Consider the following 13,204-nt stretch of genomic DNA (forward strand, 5'->3'; position numbering starts at 1 on the left):
GAACTTTGACTCTGTTTCTTAAATTATTTTTCCCCCCTTTGATTACCTCTCAGCTTTTTTTTTTCTCTCCCTCTCTCTCTCGCTCTCTCCCTCTCTCTCTCTCTCTCTTTGTTGCGCGCACCGCTCTGCGACGCTGGTTATCAATTTCCATCGCTCTGGCGGTGATGGCACTCGGCGCGGCTACTGTACGCCAGGAGGGAGAGGAGCTGCTGGCGGATGAAGGCGCGCAGCTCGTTTGATCCTCCGTCGTGAAGCAAAAGGTGTTTTCGCTTTAGCAGCTGCGGCTAAAAAAAAAAAAAACAAAAAAACATCAGACCCGTTCACCTGGATCGTCGCCTCCCCGGGCTCAGATTCCGTGTAACTTGGTTTGGTCGTTTTCCTCGTGAAGTCGCCGCAGTCGGCCATCCTGCGCTGTAACATGACGCGCGAGCAGTAGAAATAATATTGAGGGAAAACAGGCCAAACACACAGAAAACTGGACATGGAGTCAGTGAAGGCGAGAGCCACGGCGGGGGTGAAGGAATTTGCGGGGAAGACCCTGGGTCATATGTACAGGTAAGGACAGCCTTTATTTGTTTATATACTCTTTCTGGGCGCGTGCTTCACCTGGCCAATATTGGCAACGCCTCAGTTTAACGAGGCACGAGGCACGGGGAGGGGGGTGGGGGGTGGGGTGGGGGTGTGTGTGTGTGGGTCCACCGACCACCTAAAACTGTCTTACAACTTGCAGGGATCTCTAGTCACGCCTCTAGAAGTGAGAAGAAAATTATGCAATCATATGCTCGCGCGCGCGCACACACGCGCTCGCGCGCTTGGCAGCAGTTTGGACGCCACTGAATGCTGGTGTAGGGGCCTGTGCATGAATCTCATTGGCAGACAGGTTATACAGGAACGTGCAGGACTCGCAGGGTTTTTTTTTTTTTTTTTTTTTTTTTTTTTTTTTGCATGATTCATTCACAATTTGTAACACCTTCCGCGTCCTCTCTGCATAGACCAGCGACATATTCTATTTCTACTCATTTTTTGACGCTCGCTTTGGTTGTTTCATCCTATATGTATGCTGTATTGCCGATTTTTGTGTCGTTATATTTCAGTTTTTCTTATTTCACTGATGAATTGCTGATCATTAAAATATAATAAAATATCGTTCTTTTTGAACATCTGCATGTGCAGTTAAATAAATGACATTTTCTTTTTAAATTTCGAGTCATATTAAACGATTCCGATTCCTTTGCTGATTCATCTGACATCCCTTATAGAAGATGTGCTTAAATCACGAGGAAATACTGGGCGGGGAAAACCCCAAACGGATTTCCGTTGGGCACCATTCCGATGCTGCGTTTGAATTTTTTTGATGGCTAAAAACCAGGGCCTTGATTTATTCATTTGATTTTATTATTTACTACAAAACGTACATTTTCATTATTTCTTAACCACGTCAGACAATCGTGTGTTGCAGGAACGTGGTTTTAAACTGTTTGATTAAAAACAATAATAATGCAGCGGTGATTTGGACAGATGAGGTGTGAAGGTAATTTTCCTGGAAACAAAACAAAACGGATGTGTGTGTGTGTGTGTGTGTGTGTGTGTGTGTGTGTGTGTGTGTGTGTGTGTGTGTGTGTGTGTGTGTGTGTGTGTGTGTGTGTGTGTGTGCGTGCGTGAGAGGAAAGCCCACAGACGTGTGTCTGCAGGCTGGAGCTGCTGCTCGGTCTCTGCATGCTAATGAGTGTGAAAGAGAGCGGGCTGCTGCAATGCGGTACAGTCAGGGACGCTTCCAGCTTCACACACTGGCCTTGTCGGTTTTATCCTCCTCAGATCGCTTTATTGTGAACAGATGCAGTGTAACATTATACTCGTTAATCGTCCACTAGATTTAAACACTGCAGATGCGTCCTTTGTGGATGAGAGAAGAAAATCTTCATTGAGAAAACACCTCTCAGGCCGCCTCAGAGCTGGTGGATTATTCTGCAACAAACACTTGCTGCACAGCACTGGCAGCGTGGCAGGACGTGTGAGCGTGGCACGACAAATAACATCTAAATGATATTCAGAATATAATTTAGAATCGAAGAATATGGTATTATTAACATGTAGAAATAAAAAAAAAGGCCTAAATGGATTCTGATTTTATTTTGAACACCATGTTGAGGTAATTGGGAGTCTCTGAAGTGAGCGTCCTCCTCCTCCTCCTCCCCCTCCTCCTCCTCCTCCTCCTCACCTGGCCGTCTCTTGCAGGGTGGTGGAGAGGAGGCAGAAAACCGGGGAGGTGATCGAGCTGACGGAGGACGGGCGGCCCCGGGAGGCCGCGGAGAAGAAACCCCCGCTGTGTGACTGCAACTGCTTCGGCTTGCCCCGCCGCTACATCATCGCCATCATGAGCGGACTGGGCTTCTGCATCTCCTTCGGGATCAGATGTAACCTGGGCGTGGCCATAGTGGGCATGGTCAACAACAGCACCATTCACCAAAACGGCAAGATCATCATCAAAGAGGTGTGGCAAAGCACCCCGGGGTGGGGGGTGGGGGGTGTGCAGGGAGGCGTCCAGCATGCCTCAAGACACAGCATGTAGGCAGTTTTAACAAGAAAGAGTCTGAGCATGCAGATACAGAAGCCATCCGTGGAAAAGAAACAAGGCCTTTCTGCAATGTTACACCATTGAAGCGTTTCCAAAGAGTAAATCCCTCAAATCAATTACGTTCTAAATCAAGAGTTTCAGGGAAATTCTATCAGAATTTTGTCATAATAGTGTTTTTGTTTTCTTCTAGTATATGTATGGGTGATTTTATCCTTTAAATAGTAAATAGTAAAAGAGTAAAGGATTGCGATTATAGAATTAAAAAAAAACAAACATTTAAATTGGCGTTCTGGAGTGTGGAGAAGGGTGCCATAAAACTGCAGGGTGGAAGAGGGGAAATCTAGGGGTCAGGGATTTACCTTTTCCAAACGACATTCATTTGTGAGAAAGAAATTCTGTAAAAATAATAACAATGATAAAATAATAATAATGATGATGATATTTCGAGGGTAAACTCGGTGTTTTCATTTCTGAATCAAAAATCTGAAATAAAACCATAGGGTTCTGCCTTAAAAACGTCAGTTAAAACGATGAAATCCAAATAAATGAAAGGCTTTTTAAAATCACCTACATGAATCCAAACAGCAGTTCATTTTAGTATAATCATGTGACAAACACGAATAAATCCAGCATTTATGTACATTGTGGGGGGCTTATATCAATATATATATATATATATATATATATATATATATATATATATATATATATATATATATATATATATATATATATATAAAAAATCAAACCAAGAACAGGCTGTTTCCAATTATATTTTGTTTTCGTTTGCGCTGTGACCACATGGTCGTTCTTACTCCCAAAAACCTTTGGTATTTATTTCCACTCAGCTTCTTTGTAGTCGATATCGAGACAGTATTTTATGCTTTGGCAATTCGAATAGAGTTTAGGAAAAAAAAACGTTTGAGGCCTTCTTTAATGAGGCTTATTACTTGAAGATCACTTCTTTAAAGAATAATTTCGATTGATTCATTCACATTTTATATCTTTAATCAATCGTGATTTTTTTCCCCCTACTGCTTTTGTTTTGCACATCATCCAGAAAGCCAAGTTCAACTGGGATCCAGAGACGGTGGGATTGATTCACGGATCTTTTTTCTGGGGTTACATCGTGACACAAATCCCGGGGGGATATATATCCTCCAGGCTGGCGGCAAACAGGTAGGTGGGGCTGCCAGTGGATTACCATAAATACAACACTCATACATCCACGTGGCATTTTAAAGAATTAACCGAAATGTCTGCACAGTTGAAATCGCATTTTATTTTAGTGGCTTCGTTTGATATTTTATAAATGGATGGGGGAAGATATTAGGCCTGACAGAATGGAATAAATCCAGTTAAAAAAAAAAAAAAAATCAAAAACAGAGAGAAAACAGCGGAGTCATTCTTTGTATTCTGAAGCAGACGAGCAGCTCTTTGTTGAGTGTCTTCACTACATGAAGGCAGCAGACAGTCTGCAGCTCTGGAGCTGCCAGGCCCGCTGCCCCCGGTGTCAGGGCTTCCTGCCACCTGTTAATGAGCTCCCTGGAGGGGGGAGCCGGCTCTAATCTGTCGCTCTCTCAGGGCATACATGCACCAGACCCGCTTTAATTCACATGAGCACAGCCAGCGCGTCAGTCAACATAATTACGACATATTACAGAAGCGAGGCTATAAATTTGTACGACGTTGCATATTTTATGGGGACCGACTCCCGATACAGGCCAGTTATTTATATATGACATTATTTATTGCGATACAAAAATGGCTCCATTTCCCTGAGCACCAGTGGCCTGGAAGCGTGTTACCTGATATTATAGCTGTATTTTAATAAAAGCTTACATTTATTTTATCAAAAGAACACGTTGAGCAGCCATTTAAACGTTTATTATAGGCCCATTCCGTTTAAAAAAATAATTTCCCCCTTGCACTGTGTTTTCAGTGATTGGCACGAGGATGTAATCAATTGGTCTCGTGCAGACAGAAGCCCCCGATGGATTAGGATTTGCCCTCCATGTGCAGGCGGGAGGGTTTCTTTTACGTGTCAAAAAAATGACAAGCAGGTTTCACGGATGGCCTTGCTTCACTGACGGAAAATATACCAAAAAAAAATCGTGATTTATATTAGTAAAACAGTTTTTTTGCCTTTAATTGAAATAACCCAGTGCTAGCTATTTTTAAACAACCAGTACGGATGTCCATGAATCATTTCCTATGTAATTAGTAAGTTAGAAAATGAAAATGTACCAGAAATAGTCACAGATAAATCCCCTTCCTTCCCCTCTGCACCACGTCAGTTTAAAATTAAATGTCACTCTTCATGAAAAACTGATTTCTTTAGCGGCGCGGGAGTGAAGGCGTTGCTAGGCGACGCAGACGTATCAACGCGACTGCCGCCTAAAATATTTATGATTACGTCAGAAAAGCGCGTGTGACACCTGGCCAATCAGAGTCGAGGCTCGGCACCGGGTGCCGCAGTGTTTTTTTCTCTGCAGGAACTAAATGAAGCAGCTTTTTCCTTCATATCAAAAACAAATGAAAACAAACCTTCAGTTATATTTTATGACAGCATATGAATAACAAATATATATCATTTTGCTTGGAATAATCTGTTTAATTAAAAGACAAGTTGTAATAATAATGTTAAAAAGAAATAAAGCTCTGCTCTAAGACAATTTTATTTTTGGTCGTCAGTGGCACACATACATGATGATTGTTTCCTATTAATAGAATTGCTGATGTTAAATGTATGTAACTGTAATATTTGCAGGGTATTCGGTGCAGCCATTGTCCTCACCTCCACTCTCAACATGTTCATCCCCTCTGCTGCTCGAGTCCATTATGGGTGTGTCATTTTTGTGAGGATATTACAAGGCCTGGTGGAGGTAGGAACATTGAAATCACTATATTTTTCGTAATGGAATTAATGTAGTCATGAATTAAAATCATCCCTCATTTTATAGATGTTTTTTTTGGCTTAAAGGTTGTACACATGTCCTGTGATTTTCTGTTGGTGTTTTGCAATAATACTGCAGACAAAAGACTTTCCTGCATATTGTGCTCCAAATGGGCTGGATATGCAGCCAGAGGAAATCTGAGATGACCTGTATTGATCCAGCCCACTACAGCTGGGTTTGTGGGATAGTCCAGCTCATTGTTTTTACTGCCACACTTTGTATCCTGGATACACAACAGCAAAGTGCTTCTGTACAGACGGATGACAGTGAAAATACCAGTTATGCTGATGCACATAAATCCACCTGCTTTGTAGTGAAATATAACACCCAGACAAATGCCTGCTGATGTGCGATACACCTTGACATATTTACTTTGTTGGTCCGAAAGCTGATGCTATAGATTCTTAGACTATAGATCACCAGAAATAAAATGAAAACATGATGACAAAAAGTTGGCATCGATGTGTAAGCATGGCATCAAATTTGGGGTGTCAGGACCAATGGTAAGAAGAGTTACATTTGCAGATTAACACTGTGAAATAAGCAGGAGCACACCTAGTTTAATAGAGATTTTTAAGGATGATTAAAAATAAAGAAACATTTTGTCTCATTACTGCTATTACTGGATTGAATATTATCATGCATCTACAAAGCCTTTTGAAATTTAAATCTGACAAACATAGATTTGCTCCATGAACTGCTCGTCAGGCCCTGTTTGTTCGGCATACAATTTGTTCTTGGTAATTACGGAGGGTGAAAATGTTAATGGTTGTAAGTTATTGAGTCAGATTTCCGTTGATTAAGATTCATATCCAAAAAGGTATTCAAGACAGACCACTTGGCTGTGCTGAAGTTATGAACGGACGCTGATGGTAATGGTGTGATTATGTTTGAAAACGCTGTTTCTTTTTAAATGTTCATACAGCTAAAATGACTGTAAATTAGTGTAAAATAATGCAGATACATCATATGTGGTTGTATCACTTTAAATCACCAGATCTCTTGGATGCATTTAGATTATAGTCAATATTGCTCAAATAAAGCTACTCATACACAAAGCTCTAATCCAGACTTTTCCTATGTGTCTTGTTCAGGGGGTGACCTACCCAGCCTGCCACGGCATCTGGAGCAAGTGGGCTCCGCCACTGGAACGGAGTCGTCTGGCCACCATTTCATTCTGTGGTAAATAATTACAACTCAATTTCCCTGACTGGCATTTATAAATTGTTGTCGCCATTGGGCTGCTGCCTGATTACACTGATTAGGATGTCGGAGCTGTCAGCCGCTGACTTCCTCCTCTCGCTGTTTTTCAGGTTCCTACGCCGGTGCTGTGATTGCAATGCCTCTGGCTGGGATTCTGGTTCAGTACAGTGGATGGTCCTCTGTGTTTTACGTCTACGGTAAGGCTGCTTGACGAGGCCCTGCACGCAGTGTGAGTGTGTATTTTTTGTTCCATAGGGAAATAGTAGCCCAAGTACAACAGCGATGAAAAGTGTTTTCAAGCTGGAATAAGGCTGAAACCTTCAGGGTCTGACAGCTGGTGACTTCAGTGAAAGTGAAATGGATTTATCTGGGCGAACCGTGTATTGATTCCCTCCCCCCAATGTTTTGGAGTGTCAATAAATAAACCACCATCTCTCTCTCACACACACACACACACATTCGCTCTGGACTGGATACAGTCAGCTCTGCTGTCTGGCTTTTATTCTCTCAGGCAGTTTGGAAATATCACACTGCCAAGCCCTTTACATGTGATTACTGACGAGGTTAAAATTAGCTTCAGCTCTTCATCTGTGATGATCTCGGGCTCTGACATGCAATCTGTCTGTCCTGTGCAGGATGCTTTGGCATCTTCTGGTATATGTTCTGGATCCTTGTGTCTTACGAGAGCCCTGCCGAACATCCAACCATCACGGATGAGGAACGCTGCTATATTGAGGAGAGCATCGGAGAAAGTGCCAAGCTCATGGGTCCCTCAGAGGTGAGAGGGCGCCCTCCAGACAACAAGCTGACCTTCAGCATCATACTGCATATGAATCATTTCCAACACTATTACACTTTATCTTCTCACCAGCAGTACGTGCACTGAAATAGACGAGTAATTTAATGTGGGACATAATCTATTTCAGAAATTCAAGACCCCTTGGAGGAAATTCTTCACCTCAATGCCTGTCTATGCAATCATCGTGGCTAACTTCTGCAGGAGCTGGACGTTTTACCTGCTGCTGATTAGCCAGCCTGCGTACTTCGAGGAGGTGTTTGGCTTTGAGATAAGCAAGGTAAGTTCACACCACTGCCAGTCTGTGTGCAAATCACAACAATAAAGCATGGATAGCCCGATCAATAAAGTATGGATTCATATGGAAACGCAGCCCTGGAGCTTTACAGTCAGTCGTGTTAAAACGGAGCATGTGACACTTTGCTGTTGGACTAACTGATTGATTTGAAATCAAAATCAATGTCAGTGTAGCTGGTGGGCCAGTGGCTCTTTCTAATGAACTGAGACTTTAAAAAGCAAAAAATCCCTTTGCGACAGACATGAAAAGATTCCCGGAGAATGCCTGTGGTAGAAAATGACAAAACAAGGAAGTTCTCCTGAGCAATTATAATCTACCAAATGAATAAATTTCAGATTGTGTCGATGTTTTTCAAGATCAGCGGCTGATGAAATACAAAGTAATGTGCTGAAATACTTGTTATTGGAGCTAATATTGTCTGACATCCAACTACAAAGAGAGGGAAGCAGTCAAAGATTGTAAAAACCTAATGAAATTAACATCGTCAGGTGATCTGATCCTCACAAGAACTTTTGGATCTTTTAAATGACAGTCAGTTTTACTAATTAATACTATAAATATTCAGAAATTCACATTAGGTCATTTGTCAGGGGTTAATTCTGGTTATGAGAAGAAGAATAATCCATTTTCATTCCTTGATATGACCTTTCAGGGTCAAGTTTGCATGTTCTCACTGTGTGTTTCTCAGCCTCTTCTTCCAGTACGATAGAAATATTTGCACTGTGGTCTAGTTGGTGACTTTAATTTGTGCATGTGCGTGAGTGATGGCCTCTGTCTCCTTGTGTCAACGCTGTGATGGTTCATAACCTGTCAAAAGTGTTTTTTTTTTTTTTTTTTTCCAGCATTGCTTGACGTGGTTTTAAGTCCCAGCAGCTTAATCAGATAAATTCTAGAAGATAGATTCATGTTTGTTAAGCACAAAATTGATTTATTATTCTCCCACAAAACAAAACAAATATATTTTGTAGACGTGAAATCAGCAGTTGACTATTTCACTTGATTATTTCTCAAATTGTATTAGCATCAAAGTTATTATATAAATTCACTGTGTGCAAAAAGGTTTATATTTGTCTTCAACAATCAAAAGTAAATGGCAGATTCTTTTAAAATGCAAAATACAAGACATTCTTTTAAATTTAATCTAAAATATTACTTTACACAGTTTTACCTTGGAAGCATAACAATTTTTTTTTTTTTTTTGTCATGCTGCCGCTGATTTGGTGGACTGTGTGTGTGTGTGTGTGTGTGTGTGTGTGTGTGTGTGTGTGTGTGTGACTGCAGGTGGGCATCCTGTCTGCCCTCCCCCACCTGGTGATGACCATCATCGTGCCCATCGGTGGCCAGCTGGCTGACTACCTGCGGAGCAGGAACATCCTGACCACCACCACCGTCAGGAAAATCATGAACTGTGGAGGTGAGAGATCTGAACCGAGGGTGAGAGGAAGCATTTCCACACCTCTCCCCACACAGCTGCAGGCTGTTACTGCCATGGCGTCAGATCCATTATCTAGTTTTATTCATTTATAGATTATTGTTGCGTCCTCCTGCCCACCAGTTTGAAGGGACATTTTTATTTTTATTTTTGTTAAAAATCCATTTGTTCAATACTTCAATCCACAGGCTGACTCAGTGGGTGTGATTGTGGATTGATTCCATATCTGTCACTTATGTAATTGAGTGCAGACCATATCATGCCTAATTCAATTGGCAGCCTGGTGACCAGCCTGTGGGCTTTTTGTCTGACCTGCTGTCTCTCTCTGTGTCTCTGTGTCTCTGTCTCTCTCTCTCTCTCTCTCTCTCTCTCTCTCTCTCTCTCTCTCTCTCTCTCTCTCTCTCTCTCTCTCTCTCTCTCTCTCTCTCTCTCTCTCTCTCTCTCTCTCTCTCTCTCTCTCTCTCTCTCTCTCTCTCCCTCTCTCTGCTAGGATTTGGCATGGAGGCCACCTTGCTGCTGGTGGTGGGATATTCCCACAGCAAAGGGGTAGCCATCTCCTTCCTGGTGCTTGCTGTGGGCTTCAGTGGATTTGCTATATCAGGTCAGTGGAAATAAAGACACTTTCAGGCCAATCTGTGGATGTCTTGGATACAAATATCATAGTTTGACAATCTGGACGTATGAAACATATTCAGAGTTTACTGTGAGCTATGTGACACTAAAAATCAATTTTATTTGGAAACAGTCTATTGAAATACTTCTCACTGTGAGGCAGCAGTGCAGACCACTGATCCACTGTGACAGTTTCTTCATGTGATGTTGAAAAGGTGCTTGTGCCTGTGAGGAGTTGGCTTTCTAAAAGTAGCTTTGGAGAAAGCGATCTCTAACACATGTAGTGATACGGTGTATGTACGCGTCATCCTTAAAAATCATGAGAATTAGAAAAGACTGACAATCTGTTTTGTTTTTCAACATTTTAGCTATATTTGAAAGACTTACTTTTAACACGATGAGATGAGATGGGATTGGGTAAAAAGTCATTTTATTGTCTCTGTGGACACATTTTTGCTGTGGAGCTGCAGTTTACAAGGGTTTAAAGAACAGAACAAATATTCTTTTAAAAATCACATTGCACACATTATAAAGCTCATTAACAGGTTCTAAGTTGTTATTTTTCTTCAAGTCAAATCTGAATAAAATGTATTTTTTGTGTAGTTTCCTGCATGTCAATGTAATGTATTCCAGAGCTATGAGAGGTGACCTTTAGGCTGATCCAGGCTTGCTGATGACCTCCTTCAGGTTTCACATATTACTGTAACAATATAAATATTCCACGTGACGCTTTGAGCTTCCTTGAATCATTCATTCAACAGATTTCAGCTCGTTTTGTGCCCCATCAGAAAGGATGCAGACGTCTATGACTGTGTGCAAAAATCAGTTTCCTGCCTGTTGTTTCCGAGCTTTCTTCTGGAGTGTTTAATAATTCAGTGCTGGCTGTCTCGAGGGGATTTGCCAAGCAGGCAGCTCACGAGGACACTTACTCATTCAGCCGGTCAGAGTGGGGGAGGAGGAGGAGGAGGAGGAGGAGGATGTGTGGCGAGCTCATGCTTATTTTCTGCAACAAGATGGTCACCGTTTGGACTGCTTTTATCTCCAACTGCGCCCTGCCCGACTTGTTGCTGTTTTGTTTGGTTTCTTTTTTTTGCCTGACACACACGGTCCTGCTGTCTCACTCAGTTTGTGAATCACAGCTTCCACATTTTAATGATGAAAGTGAAATTTCTGAGTAATGTTTTTCCCTCATGCTGTCTTTGCTTCCTCAGGTTTTAACGTCAATCATCTGGATATCGCTCCCCGTTATGCCAGCATCCTGATGGGCATCTCTAACGGCGTCGGCACCCTGTCTGGGATGGTGTGTCCGCTCATTGTGGGTGCTATGACAAAGAACAAGGTAAATACTGAAGACATACTGAATATATCACATGGGAAATCAAGAAGGAACATGTGTATGAAGTATGATAAAGGAAGTTTGTGACAACACTCTGAAAAGCAGAAACATTTTATAAAGAATACATTATCATATAGTTATAAAATAAATTCATTAATGCACCCAAAAGAACATACAGGTTTTTGAAACAGACGTAAGACAGTAGAATAAAGCATTAGTACAATAATAAAAACAATATATCTTCACATGGACAGGTTGAATTTCTGGGAAATACTGCATAATAATAATAAACAGTGATCATAAGAGATACTGAAAATAACCTTATTTAACAAAAGTGATCAGAAACTCAGAAAATCAGATTCCTCAGGAAGGCTGAACAGTCAATTATTATTCCACTACTGTAGTGGAGCATGGAGGCATTTCTGGGAGTGCAAAAATTGAATTGAAATGAATTGAAAGCTTTATTTTGAACATGTAAGAAAAAAATGAATGAACAATCAAAGAAAAGAAAGAAAAAAACAGGTCACTCAATTGCATAGATAGTATTTACACCATGTATGCCTGCGCTTTCCACATGCACAAAAAGCAGTAGGAAGAAAAAGTTCTTATGTAATCCCACCCCTTCACATCATTGCCTTTATACGAGCAATATATCTTTATATTTTTCATCACTTTCACTGCATTAGAAAAAGATAATATACAACAATATCAACAGTGAAAACACACTCGTTACTCCAACAGCACCAGAAACAAACAGTCTTCTCCAAACCCTGTAGCTGTCAGAATCAGGTAACTTCTTTCGAATTGGCACAAATTGGTAACTGTAACTCTCCCCTTAAACCATAACCATTTTCTATGTTACGGAACAGTTTTTGAATAACTTATTCTTTGCCTTATAGATTATTACAACCTACTGACCAAGAAATATAGAGGAAATTGTACAAATGAATGTAATATTTTTACTGTTAGAGCCTGAGTCAGACCATTTGGTTTCAAAATGTGGTGGAAAAACAATGGCCGCCCCCTCTGCCCTCCAAACTGTCCTGATGCTTTATCTCTGGATCGATGCAAGCTTCTGATTGAATGCTGGATTTTCTGATTTCTTCAGGTCGTAAGTTAGTACTGTTAACAGCAGCTGGTGTTCACTGATGGAGAATGTTCCCTGACTGCTGAACAGGTCCCCATCACGACTGATGTTACGACTGGTTCCTGAAAAATCGGCTCTGTTTTGGTGAATTTATCTCCTCCATTTGCCCTCCAGACTCGGGAGGAGTGGCAGTACGTGTTCCTGATAGCCTCCCTGGTGCATTACGGAGGGGTGGTCTTCTACGGGCTCTTTGCGTCCGGCGAGAAGCAGCCGTGGGCCGACCCGGAACTCACCAGCGAGGAGAAGTGTGGCTTCATCGACGAGGACGAGCTGGCGGAGGAGACCGGGGACATCACTCAGAGTTACAACGCGGCCAAGACGTACGGCGCCACCACGCAGGTGAACGGAGGCTGGGCCACCGGCTGGGAGAAGACGGAGGAGTACGTCCAGGAAGAAGCACAGGGAGGGGGATACGGATACAGGCAGGATGAGGGATACTCTTAGACCAAACACGCATTCACCGAGACATGAGTAGACTTATATTTTCCCTGAGTGTGCATCAGTTTTAGTCCTAAAAATACCAACCAATGAGAACCGAGTAAAAAGTCACAATCTATTGTCGTATTGTTTGCACAACTTCTTAAAAGCGGAAAAAATGATAAGCTTAATGTAAAAAGAAAAAAAAAAAAATTACGTAAATATATATGTAAAATCAAAGATTAATAGAGTGTAACACATATCAAATTGGCAGTCTGTAAATGTATACTTATGCATATTGATGATAAATATATTTATTTGGAGTGCAATTGTACGTAAAAGTGAACATTTCCATCCATCAGCTGAGGCTTCCTGATCACACCGTGAAGCCTGTAGGATTATGTAGAAGCTGCCCATCAGAATCTATGGAA

The 13,204-nt window shown here is 41.5% G+C and overlaps 1 protein-coding gene across 1 annotated transcript; it reads left to right on the plus strand.

Annotated features, from left to right (window-relative positions):
• The first annotated feature begins 411 nt into the window (after positions 1-411).
• slc17a6b (solute carrier family 17 member 6b) lies at positions 412-12,942 on the plus strand. Its single transcript, XM_030088650.1, has 12 exons — positions 412-555; positions 2,236-2,491; positions 3,636-3,754; positions 5,346-5,460; positions 6,627-6,714; positions 6,846-6,932; positions 7,371-7,513; positions 7,662-7,811; positions 9,111-9,243; positions 9,752-9,862; positions 11,085-11,212; positions 12,471-12,942. The coding sequence occupies exons 1-12, from the start codon at positions 482-484 to the stop codon at positions 12,798-12,800; spliced, it is 1,734 nt and encodes a 577-aa protein (XP_029944510.1). The 5' UTR covers positions 412-481; the 3' UTR covers positions 12,801-12,942.
• The last annotated feature ends 262 nt before the right edge of the window (positions 12,943-13,204 follow it).

The sequence above is a fragment of the Salarias fasciatus genome, chromosome 1 (genome assembly GCF_902148845.1).
Source record: "Salarias fasciatus chromosome 1, fSalaFa1.1, whole genome shotgun sequence".
In the NCBI taxonomy this organism is placed as follows: domain Eukaryota; kingdom Metazoa; phylum Chordata; class Actinopteri; order Blenniiformes; family Blenniidae; genus Salarias; species Salarias fasciatus.

Coding starts and splice junctions, on each gene's coding strand:
- slc17a6b (XM_030088650.1), top strand. CDS start 482: ATGGAGTCAGTGAAGGCGAGAGCCACGGCGGGGGTGAAGGAATTTGCG. Junction 556..2,235: donor ACCCTGGGTCATATGTACAG/GTAAGGACAGCC, acceptor CGTCTCTTGCAG/GGTGGTGGAGAGGAGGCAGA. Junction 2,492..3,635: donor GCAAGATCATCATCAAAGAG/GTGTGGCAAAGC, acceptor CACATCATCCAG/AAAGCCAAGTTCAACTGGGA.